Here is a 19,060-nt window from a genome sequence, read left to right on the forward strand (position 1 = left end):
AAAGCAAAGCAAAACCTAGGGGTACTGTCAAGCTGTAAGACCTTACTCATGAAGAAAAGTGCTTTTCAAACATTCTTCATGAACAGTTGTGCTGGGAAGATACATACCATGAAGTTAGTAGAACTGACTGTTGCGAGTTGAATTAGAGATTTGATATAACTACTATTACCAGAACTTGGAATTGTTATTTCTTCTTGAAACAGACTCCTGTGACATTCCAGATTGGGGGATATGTATAGCAGAAAGGTTAAATTCAAAATATATTCTAGATACTGAAAGTAAATTTAAATATCTTGGTTTGCTTGTTGGTGGTAACTTGCTTTGATACTTTGACACAGTTGATTGCTAACTGCCTTCAGAGGTATTAAGATATCCTGTATTTTAAAATACTAACAAAGAATTGCTTTCTGTTTAATGTTAATAGCCGTCGTTCTGGCCAGTATACAATGAACCATGACAATTCCAAGAAGACCCCGGATGGAGCGTCAGTTGACCGCTCAGGTTCCCAGGACTCCTTGGATGAACTGTCTTTGGATGATTATTTTAAGGAAATTGAAAACATCCATGAAACCAGAAGAAATAATCATGAGGAACGAGAAGCACTTGTAGTGAAAGAGCCAGATGGTAATGAAAAATATTGTTGTGAATGATTAGCAGTGTACTGATTTAGGGATTTTCTTTAAGTGTTATTTCAAGAGACGGCACCTACCAAACACATTTAGATGAAAAAAGGGGCTCTGTTGAACATGCATTGTTGAAAATTTGGTTGCTTCTAATACATAACACCAGAAATAGACAGTGCACTGAAAGTGAACTGTATCAGGAATAAGTAAAAGGCTGGCTTTACTTTAAACAGTATTTGCAGAAAATGAGAAAGATGCCTGTATGTGCAGATCATAAGAATCATAAAGCTTATTTTGCAGTTTACTTTGTGTAAGTTTTTAAGTTGTTTGTTATTGTAGCTCTTGTGGATTGAAACCCCATGCTTAAGGACACAAGCCAATGATTAACTGCTCAAGTTTAGTGAGTAACTTCTAAACTTTTTTATCTGTTCAGTTGTATTGGTTTTGTGTCTCTGAAGCATCATTCCTGAGGGCATGATCTTAGAATAAGTTGAGCAATTTCCCTTTTTTTTTTTTGTGTGGTCATATCAGACAAGAGAGAAGTAACATCCTTAATTCCACTCTTCTCTCAAAGAGATTTTTTTTAAAAAACTGCAGTATCTGCCCCTCTGATTCTTACAAGAGGCCCACAGACTCAATAAATTAAAATGGTGAGCTTAGCATTTTTGTATGGCTCCAGCAGAGCTTGTTCTGCATTGCATGAGTCTCTTTTCTTACTCCAGCTCAGTGATGCTGATGTGCCTTCAGGCTCTGCACTCCCAAACCCACCATTTCCTTTTTACTTATATATAGCCTTCTTCCCCTGGTTACCTCCAGCTCCAGCTGCTGAATCTGGCAGCACTGGCACGAAGCCCAAGCATGAAGCCAAACTCAGCTCAGCTGAGTTGATGAGCTTGAACAGATGTTGCTGTGCTGCACACCCTGCCTTATGTGTAGCACCTCATTTGAACGAGTGCTCCTGAATGTGTGAGACACTGCATCTGGCCCACAGGCTGGACAGGCAGGGGGCTCGAGACACAGCCGTGCAAAGGCAAGGCAGGGGAGAGACAAGGTATGCCTTGCTCAGGTCTGCTGTGGAGAATAGGCATAGACCTCCTTTCTTAGCCCTAATACCAAAATCTGTGAGAGTTTTGTTAGAGAGTCAGGATTTGGTGGCACAGCCATTGCAAAATTCATACTTAAAATTTTGTATCTGTTTTCTGAACACTGTTAATACTCATATACCCCCTGGGACATACATGTATACTGGGCACTGAGGGAAACTACAGTCAATAGTGAAGTTGACGGGCCTGCTTAGGAGCACTTTTAGATAGCTTATAGATTGAAATGTTGCTTGAAAGTTTGAGAGGGTGGTTGGCATTCAGCACAAACTAGACTGCTACTGACAGAAATTAGTGGCGATATTTTTTTTTTTTTAAAAAGGTATTATTAGAGACATACTTATTTCAGAAGTGGAAGTTTTGCCATAAGTGACTGTATTTAGTGGCTTTTTTCTCCTTCATGTGCAGTGATCTGTCAAGGAAGGTTGCCTTACCAGCTGTAAGACTAAAGCAACAATCATTTTATAGGCTGTCAGCAGTCTGGAGAGCATGTTGTAAGAACTGATTAAAAAATAGCATTAAGGTGACTCCTGTAACCTGGTTTGTCCTTCATTAAATTGAGCTAGTGGAGAGATGTAGGATTAATGTATTGAGAAAACTGGGCAGAACCATGTCAGTAAAGGAGCTAAAAAGATTGAGGTTTGAACTAAAAATCAATGAAGCAGCAATGATCAGAAGCTTTCAGGCTTTCCCATACACATTTGTATCTAGGTAACATTTGTAAAATGGTATATAATTTAATAGAAGTGCTGTCAGTTATGACAAAAATTGTCCCATAGCAATCTGTATTGGATTAACCATTTTAAAAGCCTTGATATGATATGTTAACTCTTTTGAAGCAATTTACAAACAACAGCTTTTTTCCAGGTCATGATAGTGTAAAGAATTGTCCTGTATTGTGTATTCTTGTGGACCTTTCTCTGTGAACTGCAGTAGTTACATCACGTCATCATAATCTGCTGTGTTTAACAATACTGGAAAGCCAACATTTATGCTCTTTTCCCTTTGCCTGGCTCAGAGGGAGAACTGGAAGAAGAATGGTTGAAGGAAGCAGGTCTGTCCAATCTGTTTGGTGAGAGCACGGGTGATTCCCAAGAAAGCATGGTGGTCCTGTCCACATTGACCCGAACCCAGAAAGCAGCAGTAGAAAAGCGAGTAGAGACTGTCACACAAACCTTGAGGAAAAAGAACAAACACCATCAGATTCCTGATGTCAGAGATATCTTCAGGCTACAAAGCGACCCAAAGGAAAAAGTAAGTTCCTGGCTGTCATTTCTTTGATGCTTACAGATAGGAGATAGGGACAAGTAGGGGTGGGAGGAGAGGAGAGGGAGACAGACACAAAAGGGCTATTTCCAGAAGATTTATGTGCAACTTTTTACCAGTTTTCAAGGGAAATTCTTACTGCAATTATGGGGATAGCATTGGTCCAGAGTTGACATTGCATTAAGCAATTTTAGTACGTAGAAATGAGTATGTATGTTGGTCTTTTGTTTCTCAAAGGGAATGGATAAAACAACTCTGTGGTCATGAAACTTCTTGGATTTAGTTTTAACCCAGTCACAAAAATCATGACAACAAACACCCAAAGAACAAACAAAAGCCTACACTTTAGGTGGTAATGCCTACAGTCATTCTGAGCGGTCTGCCATATAGGGAATGATATGGCTTATATTTACTGGTGTACTTGTTTGCTTGTTTCTTTTTCTTCTTTTATTTTTTTTTCCTTTTTCTTCTATTTATTTTTTTTTTAAGAGGAAATAAAGTGACACCAATCTAACTGCCTCTTTTTTTTTTTTTTTGGCTAGGTGGTTATGCTTATTATTTTGGGGGCTAGACCCCTATACTGACTCCCAGGGCCCCCCTATGTCATTAAACTGCATGTGGTGAGCTGCTCTGACAGGTCCTGAAGAGACTCGTTTCCTCTTGTGGTGTAATGAACAGAGGAGCTCTTCTTCCTCATGCATGAAAGGGGAAGGAGGGAAACAGAGACTATAATTAGAATTCCTCTTCTGCAGAGAAGCATGTCTGTCCTCTCTACTCCCCCCCAAAGCAACTGGATCTTCAGCTGCTAGGAGAAACGGGCTGGATAGCAGTACACCACTAGTTTACCAGATCCTAGCCCCATCCCTCCTTCTTTCTCCTGCTGCTGCCATGTGGCAGGGGAAGCATGGTGGATTCAGAGAGGAGTTCATTTCCTCCCTCCCGCAACTGCTTCCTCTCCTTGGGCAGCTCTTTTCAAATTCAGCAGAGGTGAAATGGTAGTGGGGTAGTGGTAAGCTCAAATGTGTATTCTGGAGGCAAAACTTCCCTTTAGCTATTCTGCTTTGCATATGGTTACAGAAGAGATAGTAACTCCATAAAAGATTTCCAGGATCTGTTTTGGAATTGACTACATCTAAAAATTACAAGATCAAATAAAAGAGCAATTTAGGTAAAACATCACATAGCTTAAAGCAGTATAATTTCCCTTTCAAGTATGTTATTTCAGTCAAGTACAAGAAATACTCATGTTCCTTTTTAAACTACATACTGTAATGTCTCAAAATCATATGTTACAGTGTTCTGTAGACTTCTGTTTCTTTTAAACTACGTGTTTTGATACTGATGATATCAGAGAAGTAATGTAAGCAGACAGATGATTGTAGCCATGTAAGATGTACACAATAGGTCAGGATATTGATTAAATATAGAAATAAGTTAAAAATAAAATATAAAATCCTTCTAAACCTCTCTCTCTAACTGCAATAAAATAATATAAATCTAGACCCTCAAACCTATACTGCATTCCTTTCTTCAAAGCAAGGTAATTATTCTGAAATCATTGCTTGTCCTTGTTTATCTAATCTGTCACAGAAAGCCTGTAGTGAGATACTTTGTACAACCTCTCTAGGTAACTTGTTTCAGAACTTTATCTCTCTCCCATCATTAAAAAGCTTTATAACAAAAAAAAGGACTGAAGCCACCTACAGCTGTCATTCCAGTTTAGTCATTCCAGTTTAATAATAGTCTCTGAAAATCCTGCAACCTCCCTTCACCTGGGGGAAGGCAGGAGGAAAGGTAAAACAATAGGCAGTATTGTGATGTTTCTGCTATTTCCTGATGTGTTCCTGCCAAAGAGAAGCTAGACTTTTGGTTCCTTTACAGTTTCCCAGTCTGCTTATTTGTGTGTTTCCCAGTCTACTGCTACTGGTACATGGAACAGTAATAATTTTCTGAGCAGTCATATTGCCTTTCCAGCAAACTGTGGCTTCAGGTCAAAGACTACATGTTCTTATCCCTTGCAACACTGGAAAATTAAGTCTTCTTATACCCACTTATCATTTTAGGAGGAGGGAGAAAGGACTTAATTACCACTGTCTTAATTACCTAGATTTCAGATCCCCTTAGACATTGTCAAAAGGATTTCAACTGAAACATACAGATGTGCTTCTGCATATTCTTGGATTGCAGGAGTATGTGTTTTAATCCTGCAGAGAGTCAGTGGAATTTCTGCAACCTCTTATCTCGTTTTTATAGGCATGCATATTTATATTTATTGTTCCTTTCTTAGGTCTGTGATGAAAATGAACCCTCAGCTGTAAGAACAACTGAAAACAGAAGTGGAACACAGGATGAAACAAAAGGTAATGCCAGACAGAAATCTTGTGGATTTTTTCCTCTTCTGTTCGTAGTCTTTCAATTTCACGATCTACTACATAGGTCCGTATTTCAAGTAAATTTTCAGCAAAGTAAAATGAAATTCATATGAGAAATCCTGGTCTAGCCTGTGCTGTTGTGCACTTATAAAGTTTTTAAGTGTGGCTGTAGGTTGTGTCTTTTGAGCCATCTGGGAAACCTTGTTTTTTACCAGTGATCATCTTATAATGAAGTCATCTGGGAGAATTCTCCTCCCATAGCTTATGCTTAGGTCTTTCCTGATCCTTAATTTGTCCCTTCTGGTTTATCTCTACTGTACAGTACAGGAAATGAAGCACTATTATACATAAGCTCATCAGTGCATACAAGAGAGCAAAAACAAATGGACTATAAATATACAATAAAGGCGAGAACTGGCTGTACGTCTGCAGCTCAAAATGAAGGAAAAACAGAAGAAAAAAGCTGCTTACCTTTTTAAGGAAAATGTAAAGGAATTAGCATTCTGTGTGTGTAGGACTGGGTTGGTTCAACAGCATGTGATTATGCATGAGCAGTGCATTACCCATGGAAGACCTGCAGAACTTCCCCCTCCCTCTCACTGCCATGTAGGACAGAGCATAGCAGAAGTCCTTGGCTGAATCCATAGTTCCTGTTTTAAGAGTATGAATTTTGATGAAAGACTTTGACAAAGCTTTGTGCTGTTCTTCAGTGGCAATACAAAAAAAATATAAGAATGTTGCCCTGTATCTTACCCTCATCTTTGCGTTGGGGTAGCACTATATTGCTATATATATACGTGTCACTGTAATAACCAACACATTAGCTGGCAGCCATTTAAGCTTTAAGATACTTAATTGCTTTTCTGCATTGTTTATATGTCTTTTTTTCCCGCTCCTTCTTCTGGGAGACTGGATAGCATGTACATGTAGGTATCATACGGGACCCTAATCTCCTTAAATAGTCAGGCAGGTAGATCTAGTTACCTAATACAAGTTACTTATCTGTAATTAAGCCACCAAATAAACTTGTGCTCCACTTTTAGAATACTGACCTGTAGTTTTCTGGAAGAAAAATAATTGCTTTAGGATTAAACTTAAAAAAACAAACAAAAAAACACACAGTAACAAACAATACAAGATATGCTTAGAAGCTGAATTGGGAGAGATGAATATAAAAAAGCTCTAAATATCACTAAAACTGTGCGTGTTCAGAAGTGTTGTTAATCTTTCCCTTCCTCACTCTCAGCAAACCTCACTGGAATAAGAACTGTAAAAAAAAAAAAAAAGACAAAACCTGGGAAGACTGCCAGGCTGCTGGTTCAGCAGAAGGGAAGGAAGAGATGCCTGGTGCTTGTGTCAATAAGCTGCACTGTAGGACTCAGAGCTGGAAAATTACCAAGCAATTATTACAGAATTTTTATCACATCTGGTTCTTTTTTTCCAGTGGCCCTGATGAACCCTGCAGAAATGGGAAATTCTGAAAGGCAAATCCCATATGCTATCTCTTCACAGCACAGATTGTGATGTGGATGGCAAATGCAGCCTTCTTCCATCCTGATACACTTCTGCTCCTGTCAACATGCTAAAGTGGGCTCTGCTCCCAAGATTAGAGCAGGAAGAAAAAAACATCGAAGTTTAGTAGTGCTAAAAGCACTGCACCTGTTTCACTGCTGTGCTGTGATCTTTCCTCCAGAATGATGGGCTAATTAGTGTTATACAAACAGTGAATGAATTTAAGGCAAAAGGTAAACAGTGCTTTATATTTCAGAGATACTAAATATTTATGAAATCTAAATCCAAAGGCATTATATTAAAATGGAAACCCCCTTTAACAAAGAAGTACTACCAGTTTCACCTGAAAAATGTGACCACCATCTCAGACATAAGACAGAGCTTAAATGGAGATTTTGTTGGATTTCTTAAAACTGCTGGAGTGAATGAAGGCTCTTTGGCACTTCTCCAAAGGTGTGACTCTGCTTCTAATTTAGTACTTGAGTGCAGCATTCTCAAGTGCTTCTGCCAGGCTGAGTGTACATGAGTTGTGTGAACCTGTGCTCATTCCTCCTTTCTTGCCTGTCTGACACACCTTGTTTGTTGTCTGAATAATGTAAGCAGACTCAGAGGATAGTACAAAACCATTATGTTTTCATTCTTTTCTGCCTGATCCTGATCAAGTGCAGTGGTTTAATAAAAGTTCCTGTGCTTCTTCTGTTAATAGATGCATATTTGAGTTTTTTTGGAAGGACCCTTACTTATTAGCTCTGATGTTTCTTTGTTTCCTGTAGGTACAAGAAATATCTACAAGAAAAAAAAATAATCTAGAATTGTGTAATAAGCTGACAAAATATGTTATCATCTTAACAATCCACAACACTCAATGAGGTCCTGAAAAGCTAGCAATATGTTCAACATCTACAAAAGAAAAAATACAATTCTCTTTGGGTGCTTGTGAAAAGGAATAAATATCCACGTAGCTGAAACATCTCAAGAAATAAAAAGCAAAGAATAAACAGATGTAAAGCTAAATACTCATTAGCTTAAATAGGGGAACAGCAAAAGTCAGTTTACTGTGGGACTCTTAATTGTCCTAAATGCAGTGGGTTAGCTGCAAGGGAAGAATGTTAGATAAAACCTCTGTATAAGGGCAACCTCAAAGCTTAATGATGTGGCAAATGGATGAAAGAATTTAATGTAGTAGGTGTAACATGAGGGAAAAGAGCTGTAATACTTGCTTCTTGATACGAAAAAAGACTGAAATATGGTTGTATTTTTTAAATGAGTTTGTTTCTGCTTTTCATTTTACATGCTAAAGAATATATATTGCTGGAGTGATAGAGTGCTAGTGAAAAGATTGCAAACATATATTCTCTATTTAAAAGTCAGTTATGAATTAGCATTATAAATAGATGTTTTGTCAGTTAAAAAAACACAACAACCATTCTACATTTCCAATTATCAATTACGATCTATGAGTGTAGCTTAATGGCTACTCTATACTCTAGCATTCTCTAGCAAAACAAGGAAATAACAAGGTTGGCACTTCTAATATTTTCATGTCCCATTAAAAAGAAACCCCAAGCCCAACTCCCCAGCCCACTCCTGAAGAATTCCCTTCAATGTATGGGATCTTTAAAATAGCACTTTGAACTGGGGAAAGAGTATAGGGCTAATTTAAAATATGGCCACCACATCCTCATAGACAATATTTATGTTTTCTGTATCACATTTGTATTTTTCATGAAATACTGCATGCAGTTGGCAGGTTGACACAACACTGAAGCTGCTTCCTCTTACAGCTGCTTCCTAGTTAATAAATGCACAACAACGGGAACAAGGCTATACAATAAAGAGGAAACTCCCTGCAACAGAAGCAGTCAGACTTTTAAAATGTACACATCATTACCAAGACATCTGCTTTAGACAGTGCCTAGTATGACCAGAGGTCTGAAACAGGAGCTACTGCTTTATTGTTTGTTAACATCAGATCTGTCCCATGCTGGTAGGAAGTGTGTAGGTCATGTACAGGCAACAATAGCTTGGTAGAAGTCTTGGGGTGACAGTGAACTGTTTTCCTTCAGTTCAGCTGCATTAAACAACTTACATGATATACATAGGTATACGGACATGGAAGCCAGAGATCGAAGCCAGAGAAGAGTTTGACCTTGGATATGTTTGGTTCCTGAGGTCTCACATATCTGTTTACTGAAAGCAGCGGCTCTAGTTTCAGGATCAGCTTAATCTGCAGTGTATGCCTCAGGAGTCTTTCTTTTCACTCTCTCAGTGAGAGTGAACAGATGCCACTGTGAAAAGAGAAACTGGAAATCCACAACACGTTCATTTCGGAAGTGTTTTATTCTGTTTCTTACAATATTGCAATATTGCTTGGCTGTAAGTAGAGTCAAACACCTTAACTCAAATCCACCTCTCGTCTTTCTGGAACTGTATTAGCTCCAGATCAATTAAATTGAAGTGGGAGTGGCTGCATTAAACATTGTGCCCTGCTGGGTAGTGGCTATTGGTGGCTTCAGCCATTTGCCTGTCTATCAGAACCCCTGAGTTTTGCCCTAGCAGATGGAGGTAAATTCACTAAAGCACAGCAGTGACTAGTCTTGTCTTATGTGTTGTCTTTCAGTTAGACAGAGATACAGTTCAGAAGAAAAAATCAAGTTGCTTTTTTTTTTTTGTGTGTGTGTGTGTTAAATGTATATGTTATTTGGGTTGTACGTTTGCAGCTCAGCTTTTTATCAGGCGCGTGGAAGTATCAATGTAGGGCAGCACTTCCCTGATGCCTTCTCCCTTAATCAGCCCAACCACAGCCTTTCCCCTGCTTCAAGGTCAAATGTTGCTGCAGCTGTAACTATTCTCTGGGAGATTTTCTGGCCTTGTTTAGCATGGTTATTCCAGGCCATGCAAAAATTTCCCACAGTGGTGTAAAGAAATTAGTTTGTTATGTTATACCATATTCATATACAAAAGCATGTTCACTGCTGATGGTTCTCCTCAACTCATGTCTGTTTTCCTCCCACTTTTTCTGTGCTTATTGCATGTTATCTTTGAATAGACTGCAGTCTCCTGTGGGTAGGAGTTAGAGGTGGAATGATGGTCCCGTTGAAACTAGCAGTATTAATTTGCTTATATTTGCTCTGGCTTTAGGAAATTTGAATTCAAACACAAATACATCAAGGTATTTGGAATGTATTGTAGGAATAACTTAATCTGGGCTATATCCTTTAAGAAATACTACATCACAAGTAATGCTGGAGAGATCAGAATCTTTATCTGGCTAAGTCATCTTTGGTGCTGCGTTACTAAACTATTTACAATATAATTTCCCTTTTGCTTCTTTCCCAATATCTTTTAACTTTGGACTGAAAATCTATAGTTGATTTCATGTGTAGAAGTACACTTCTTTTTCTAAAAGCAGAACTGCCTCTCCGGATTTTACCTTCTGTTTTTTTTTTTCTTTTTCCTTTTTCCTTTTTTTTTTTTTAAACAAAAAATATTCCAGATTTTTCTAGTGTTTAACTGGTGTATAAAGAACAAAGAAAGAGAAGTAAGGTGTTTGTTCTGTACTTACTCCTTCCCTGTATCATGAAGCATGTCAAGACAGATTTGAGGAACCTAGACTCTTCAGACTGAGGTGAGGACAGGAATGTCAGGACAGCAGTGTGATCTGTGTAGTGTCCACTATTCCCAGATGTTACTTGCAGATGCATGGGATGGATAAGTGGATAGGGTGGATTGGAAACGGGCTGAATGGCTAGGCCCAGGGATCTGTTTGCAGAACAGGTGGTGGGCAGTGGCACAAGATCTAGTTGGGACTCAGTTAATAGCAGGAATCAGTTGACTCCAGGGGTCAATACTCCAGTCCCATGTAACACCTTCAGTAGTAATCTGGATGAGTGTACCCTTAGCAAGTTTGCAGGTGACACAAAACTGGGGGGAGTGGCTGTTACACCAGAGGAACATGCTGCCATGCAGAGTGGCCTTGGCAGACTGGAGAAATGTGCTGGCAGGAACCTCATGAAGTTCAGTAAGGGAAAATGCAAAGTCCAGCAACTGGGGAGGAACAACGCCAGGCGCCAGGATATGCTGGGTGCCACCAAGCAGGAAAGCAGCTCTGCAGAAAGGGACCTGAGGGTCTTCGTGGACACCAACCTGAAACATGAGCCAGTAATTTGCTCTTGTGTCAAAGAAGACTAATGGTATCCTGGGCTGCATTAGGAGGAGTGTTGCCAGCAGGTCAAGGGAGGTAACCTTTTACTCTTCTGTTTAGCACAGGCGAGGCCACACCTGGAGTATTGTGTCCAGTTTTGGGCTTCCCAGTACAAGAGGGACTTGGACATACTGGAGAGAGTCCAATGAAGGACCATGAAGATGGGGAAGGGTCTGAAGTGCCTCTCCTATGAGGAAGGGCTGAGAGAGCTGGGACTGGTTAGCCTCAAGAGGAGAAAGCTCAGTGGGATTTTATAAACGTTTATGAATAACTGAAGGGAAGATACAAAGAGAACAGAGCCGTGCTCTTTTGAGCACTGCTCATTGCCAAGAGGTGGCAGGCACAAACTGGAACACAGGAGGTTCTGTCTAAATATCATCAATGTCACAGGTTCACCAGAGAAGCTGTGGAATCTCCCTCCCTGGAGATCTTCAAAAGATGGTCTTGCGCAAGTGGCTCTAGGTGACTATGTTTGAGCAGGGGTTTGGACCAGATGACCTCCAGAGGTTCCTTTCCCACCTCAAACATTCTGTGATTTTGTGATGTTAACATTTTGGATTGTAGAATAAACATGGTGTTTTGCTTCTGAAATTGTGACAGCAGAAAAAAAAACAAAACAAAAAAAGCTGTATTGTTTGCATGATATTGCAGTGTTTGAGGCTGGAAAGCGATGGCAAGAAACTTCTGATGCCAGAGCCATTTGGCTCTGGAAGATCCTGCTAATCTGCTGTTTATTTGAGGTAGATTTCTTAATCTTTTCATAATAGAAAAATATGAGAATACTCCATGCTTTGGCAGAATTATTCTAGAAAAAAAAACTTTAAGAGATGGAACCTTGTAAGAAGCCAAATTTTCAGCTGGAAAAAAATGCAGAAGCATGTTTGTAACTAGAAAGTTTATCCCTTGCACAGGATTAATTTCCATGTTTTAAAATGCTTACTCATGAGTGATGCTCAACCCTGCTGCTGTTGATTATTTTTTTTTCTACTTTGTTTTCAGGTCCTAAGTTCAGTGTTGGAACTAATGAGCAGAAGACCCCACCTCAAGACATGCCATTTTCAGAAACTGACTTAAATTTGGAGATACCCTTTGCAGAACAGGCAGCTAATACCAAAGACAGCTCAGTAGGCAAAATGTGCAAAGGTGGAGGTGGTGACACTCTTCCCCTGGTACGTTTCCTATTTATTGCTCTCATTGTTTGTTTTCACTAGTTGGTGGTATTGGTTGGATGATATTTATCTGATACTGGGTGAAGTAGGTTTAAAAGCATATTGTTGGATGGAGCTCTATGGGGATAAACCTTCTCAAGATAACTCATTTTTGGGAGCAGTATTCTCAACAACATGGAAATTACAACTTTTATGCCTATTTATGTCATTGTTGTTCTAGGAAAACCCACTTTATGTGTACACAGTAATTGACTTGTAATATTAAGCTGGAATAGTGGCTTAGTGGCACACAAACTCTGTCCTTAGTTCATTTGTTTACAGACCCTTCATCTATCTGAGGTGAGATGCTTTATCTCTGTAGTAGTAATATTTATTATCTTCTGAAAAGGATTAGTGAATGCTTGTGGAAATGTTGTGTAGTTATCCAATGCAGATAGGTAAGGGATGAAACTGAAGAGCAGAATGGTCTATAGAAGTCTTAAGTGAAGTGGCGGGAACCTAAGGATTACTTCATGCTGTTTTACTTCCCACCTCAAACAAAAGGCTCATTCAGAAAGAATCAAAATAGATACTAGGGAAGATCCTCCAAGGTGTTCTGTCAGTGATCTTCAGGCATTTCTTTATGGACGTCTCTTTGCCTGACAGTTCATGAGCATGAAGTTACATGTGACCTGTAAACTAGTGACTCCTGCAAAAAACATCTCTTTTGTCTAACAGCGTATCCAAACACATATGAGTAAATGTAGTGACTGAAGTAATAATGTTTCACAGTTCTTCAAACACTTAATTTAGATAAAGATATATGCAGTTCTTTGAGTAGTAATTACCCCTTGTATCCTAGTTTAAACATTATAAACCAGACACTGGTGACTATTTAGAAATGGGTTCTGAATTGTTTGAGTCTCGTTTCTGTAACAAGGAAGTGAGAACTACAGTCTAGTTTACTTCTGTATACATATATATATGTGTGTACTACATACAGTCATGGACTACATATAGTCATAGACTCACAGAATGGTGTGGGCTGGAAGGGACCTTAAAGATCATCCAGTTTCAATCCCTCTGCCATGGGATTTTCAATCCCTCTTCCACTAGACCAGGTTGCTAAAGGCCCATCTGACCTGGCCTTTGTGAAAATCAATGAAACATTAAGGCAGGAGGCTGACTACATATCTACAATTTGTAAATTATATTTATGTACAGTTTAAGTATGTACCATTGTAGCCATGTACCATAGCTACCAATTCATCTGTGCTATCACTGGGTCTGTACAGGATGAGAAAATCATTCTGCAGTACAATGTTTTTGCTTTCCAAGTGGAGAGGAAGGCTTGTCAACGTTCCTGCTTTGAGTCATGCATCTGCTAATGTCAGGCATAGGCAGCTGTCTTACTTGGAAGGATGCTGGTGAAGGATGGAGTTAAAAAAGTTCTATGAGCTAGGAAACTCATAGATCTCTCTCTCTCTCTCCCCCTCTCATTTTTGCTCTCCATCCAGTTCTCCCTCCGCCCCCCCGTCTGAACTCAGTTATTTACATTAGTGTGTGACTACTGCTTCTGAGTATTTATTGCAATAGAAATTATCTATTATTGCAGTTCCCCTTTCTGCAATTTCCCACAGAATAAGGGAAGCCCTTTATTCTGTGGCAGTCAAATGTGTTATTTTGTGTGGATAAGCGCAGAGGGATTTCTATCCCAATTGTACATGCATAGGATTGTGCATGGACAGATATTTCCACTGCTATAAATTGCAAAAGGATGCAGAAAGTGGCTGGGTAGGTGGGTGGAGTTTACAAGCAAGACAAAGCCAATCTCTTGTTCGAGATGCCCAGTGAAAGGACAAGAGGCAATGGCTATAAATAGCAACAAGGGAAATTCTGTTCTGCAATGAAAAAGTCCCCATGGGAGTGTTAAGCACTGAAATGGGTGCCCCTGGTGGCTTCAGAATTTCTGTTACTGGAGGCTTTCAAAATTCAGTTGGACAACACTTTGAGCAAGCTGATCAGACCTTGAATTTAGGTTTGCTTGACTGAGTAGTTGGACTAGATGAACTCCAGAAGTTACTAGGAACCTAAATCCTCCTATGACTTTAAAATTGTCTGCTTTGCAAACTATTTGGGGGATTCTTCCATGACACAGTAGCAGCAGGCTTCACAATGAAAAGGTTGCACAGCCTTGGACCTAAGTAATTTGTTATGACTTGGATTATTCACTGTGCTACAAATCTCTGCTTTTAGAATTTCAGACTGCCAAAGGACAAAACGGGTACCACAAAGATTGGTGACCTTGCCCCTCAGGACATGAAGAAAGTCTGTTCTTTAGCACTGATTGAATTGACTGCTCTCTATGATGTACTTGGGACAGAATTCAAGCAGCAAAAAGCTGCAAAAATCAAAACCAAAGGTAAGTGTTTCATATTCTGAAACAAATTGGTCTGTTTTAATCCAGTGAAACAAATGTATCTGGTTATTTACGACTTTCCTGGAGAAAATTTGTATTAATATATAAATAATAATGTAGATACTAAACAGCATTTAATTATACACCTTGACTCAGGGCACATTTTAGGCAAGTTCATGCACAAAGTCAATCTAGCTAAGGGAATGTGCTCTCTTTATTAAGTTAAAACTCAGGCCAAATACAGAGCAGATAAACAAGGAGAGAGGCAGGGGGACCTTCCTCTCAGTAGCATGGTGTACAGGAGGAATCGCTTCACAGGAATTAGTATGATCATATATTTGCTGGAAGAGTATGTGTTTGTGTTTTTTGTGGCCATTCTTCTGCTCTCATGAAGCTAGGTACTGTGCTACTCCTACCAGACTTTTTGTTTTCCTTGTCCTTGACTAGAGATGCTGGGAGCCTTTGTCACCTGCTTTGCTGTTATGTCTGGTACAGACTTTGCTGTATTACATAGCCATGCCCATCCGGTATTTACTAAGGCCAGAATGTGGTTTTTACTCTGAGTGGCATCATACCAAGTGGAAGTTTGGGGCTTTTGCAGAGGATTTTGAGGCAGTTGCAACATGTCATTTTGATCTACAAGCCTATAAAGCATAGATATAATCACAGTGCTTTTCTTGGGAACTTAATACACATGGAAACCAATTTCAAGATGCTAGAGATTTTCAGTGCTTTGTTTGTTTTCTGTATTCCTGGCTTCTGCTAAATGTTTTACATGAGCTTGAAATGTGTTATTGGTTAATCACAAGTCTGCTTTCGCCAAAACCCTGTTCTCAAGGTTCAGTGAACATGGCAGTGCAATAGCTTAGTTTAAATAATTAAAAGCAACTGAGGAGGCTGAGAGCTATGTAGCAAGGTACAATAGATTCTTCAGAATACTATATTGGGTTTACAGTAGTAGAAAATAATTTCTTAAATGCCAACGACATGCAGAAACAGCTAAGAGACATTGGTCCCTTAAATGTATTTTCTTCTCGCAGAAGTGCTTGTGCTATTACTAATACACAGGGAAGAGACAAAACATTTTCTTATATTTTGGGTCTTAGTTTTAATTAATTCTTCTTGCCAAATCTTACAGTTTTTTGAGTTTTATTCATAGCATTATTATCTAAATGACAGGCAGTCATGAAGAGTACTGAATTGGTTAAAAACCCTGTGTTTCCACAAATAAAAAAGATGGCCTAGACTTACCAAAATGTGTAGGAAAAAGACAATGACATGTCAGCCTTCCCTCCCTTACAAGTCTGCTTTTGCAGTGTAATGACTTCAGTGCCTTGTTGCTCTACCTGTCCCCATCCTCTCTATTCAGGAAATGTTTGGCTAATTGATTTGTACAAGGGTGGATATATTGGCTGTTCCCTTTTCTGCTTGTGTACATAAAGATGATGAAAACATGATTCTTCTGTGGAATGCTGTGCTGTTGCCAACTTGGCCTTTTAATTGGCCTCCTACAGTTTGCTCTCCAACTTCATCTCAATAGAAACTGTATCGACAAGATTGTCAAAATGATAAAAACTATGGGGTATGGCTATTGGGTCTATGTATGAGTCTACATACTGTATTGGTAGACTTTTTATTCTGCTAGAGATACAAGAACTCCCTGATTTGGCACTTAAGATTATGTTTCTTAGATATATTTGTCACATTCCCTCAAGGGCTGACATCTTTTTAGTAATTACAGCTGTTCTGTTTTCAATACTGGCATGGCATCATACCACACAGGAGCTTTTAGGTACATGCAATGTTATATGCCGTTTCAGAAAAATGGCACACGCAGCAGTCGTCAGTACTTGTGACAGAGTTCTTTGGCAACTGACTTTGGGTTAGTAGTTGCTGGTATAGCAGTGTTTCAGAAGTCATTCTCTTCTATTCAACTGGACCATAATCACATGGGTGTCCCATTTACTTTAAGACTAAGGCTAGTTTTGCATGAAGGCTAAATTAACTGAGACTAAGTTTCTTTTTATTTGTCCTACCTTAGCACCTTGTAAAAGCCATTTTCCAGCCCAGACTTAACCGTACTTTAGCTTTTCAACAACTGGAAAAACAATTTCAACAAGGTGTTGAAAAAAAAATAATTGAAGGGTTGAAAAGCGCTTCTTAGAAACTCTTGTAGGGAGGTGTTGAGGGTAACACTAGGTAATATCTACATCTTTAATTTTAGTAGCCAAATTTTGGGGTATTTTACTCATGCCTTTTGTATCTTGACTATAATATCTTGCACTGAATGGTGAAGATCTGTGTTCCATGTTCACCCTTACAACCATTCTACAAACCAGAACCATGCAGATGATTCATTTATGCAATTTGTTTCACTGTACTGCAGAATATGTGGATGGCACTTTGAAGTCTAAACAGAAGAGTCCTGATGCATGGTTGAAGGAAAAGATGAAAGAGTCACTTTAGCCACAATGTTTTGTGTAATAACTTGATTGAGAAAGACATTTAAACACTTTGAACAAAAGGTCAATAGCTCTGAATGTATTGAATAGGATTATCACTTCAAAAATACAGTTTTATACCATTGCCTCATGTGTTGGAACAGATGAGGATAATATCTCAGTTTCTTTTGCTTTCTTCTTCAGACTCTGGCTTGTTTGGTGTCCCACTGTCAGTTTTACTGGAACAGGATCAGAAGAAGGTGCCAGGTACCAAGATCCCGCTGATTTTTCAGAAGGTAAATAGGCACAAACAAGTCAACTTGTTCCATACCTGCAAGTGACAATCAAATAACATTTTGTCCTGAATTTATTTGCTCCCTGTAGCAAAGCTTTATCCAGTCAAAGTTATTTTAACTTTCATTTGCAGCTTTACTTACTAATTTAGTAAATGTGATGTTTTGCATGTTTTGACTTAAATGAATTGAGCTTGCTTTTTGTTGCAATTGCTCTCTAATGTATGACTATTGTGAATGATTACTGGTGTGTTCCAGGATACTTAGATATCAGTACTAAGTAAAGATACTTAGATCTTCTCTGGTAAAGTTGTAAAGAAGAATATTTGTGAGAAAGTTAGTACTGTATCTCTAATTTTACTGTAATTATTTTGAATCAACATTTTAACAGGGGTAGTAGTTGGGCTTTATTTGTGAAGCTTGAGTAGTTTTGCAAAAAACCTGCTTTAGTCTCTGAAGGAGGTCTGTAGACAATACAGTTTTTTTTTTTTTAATAAAATAGACAAACTCTTTAATTGTGTTCACAAAATGCATGAGCCAAGAGCCATATTAAAGGTTTTATTCTATATCTACAACAACTCTAATCCATTTCTAAACTGTGTTTGTGTGCCTACATGTAATATATGTTTGTACACACTCATATGAGTACATAAATATTCCAGTATATTAGAACTACCTATGAGTAATTTTTAATTGGCATCTTCATTCATGCAATTTGGTTTGTGTTTGACAGCTGATTTCCCAGATAGAAGAGGCAACTCTGGAAACAGAAGGACTTCTTCGAATACCAGGAGTTGCAACAAGAGTAAAGGTAAAGCATTGCATGGATTCTCAGCACCTTCAAAAACTTATCTGCACTCAGTGATTGTATTTAGTCATGAAAATATATTTTAATGCCATGTTGTTATTAAAATCCTCAAAAACAGAAAGCAGAATCTCTTCAGAAAGAAAACAGGGTTATATTAGCAGGAAGCTGATGGTTTGATCCAGTGTAGTTTTGGGGAGAGTTCAAGTTGGAAGCAGAGTCAAGGCTATGTTTCAAATTCATTTGTGCCAAAATCTCATTAATTCTTGGCACAAGCTTTCCAGTCTCTTGCTTTTTCCCTGAACTAGCTTAATCATCTGAACAGTTCATACACAGTCTTTCAACCCCAGGAGAAAGCTTTTTTCTGGCATTGTGAGCCTGCTTTAATAGCTAGACTTAACCCGTGTTACAGGGCAAGGCAGCCAACATGCACTGAAGAACCCCTCAGATTTATTTTTATGAACAGCAGTGTAAGTGCTCAGCTCTCTAAGCACAATCTTGTTAGGCATGTCCGTTCACACTGACACTTTGCAGAGTGAGTGCCAATTACACACAGACTCTTCCCCAGTATTTGCCTTAATGCAGGAAACTAAATACACAGTATGATTCACGCCAAGAGTCAATGTGTTAAAAAGATGGTCTGTGCTGGCTTTAAATGCTAAATAGAAAGGATAATTTAAGTGGATTCAGCTGTCTGAAGACATCTGCCAGCCTCTGTCATGTCAAACTTTGTCCAGCAGCTGGTTCATTAGAAACAACTGAAAGAAGGGAATATTACGGAAACTGGCTTTGTTTATTTACCAGTAACTATGAGGGTTTTTTACAAGTTTCCTTCATTATTTATTTTTCACTCTTCATCAGTTCTGCATACTGGAAT

At 38.8% G+C, this 19,060-nt stretch overlaps 1 protein-coding gene across 4 annotated transcripts in view; it reads left to right on the forward strand.

Moving 5' to 3' along the window:
* The window catches only part of ARHGAP18 (Rho GTPase activating protein 18), a 90,871-nt gene that overhangs the window by 53,658 nt on the left and 18,153 nt on the right, over positions 1–19,060 (forward strand). For all 4 annotated transcript variants that reach the window (XM_038177097.2, XM_038177096.2, XM_072036018.1 and 1 more), the window contains exons 2-8: positions 425–624; positions 2,742–2,977; positions 5,277–5,349; positions 12,077–12,246; positions 14,482–14,647; positions 17,290–17,381; positions 18,112–18,189. In XM_038177097.2, coding sequence (XP_038033025.2) covers positions 425–624; positions 2,742–2,977; positions 5,277–5,349; positions 12,077–12,246; positions 14,482–14,647; positions 17,290–17,381; positions 18,112–18,189 — 1,015 coding nt within the window. The remainder of the gene's footprint in view (positions 1–424; positions 625–2,741; positions 2,978–5,276; positions 5,350–12,076; positions 12,247–14,481; positions 14,648–17,289; positions 17,382–18,111; positions 18,190–19,060) is intronic.

Source organism: Anas platyrhynchos, chromosome 3 (genome assembly GCF_047663525.1).
Source record: "Anas platyrhynchos isolate ZD024472 breed Pekin duck chromosome 3, IASCAAS_PekinDuck_T2T, whole genome shotgun sequence".
NCBI lineage: Eukaryota > Metazoa > Chordata > Aves > Anseriformes > Anatidae > Anas > Anas platyrhynchos.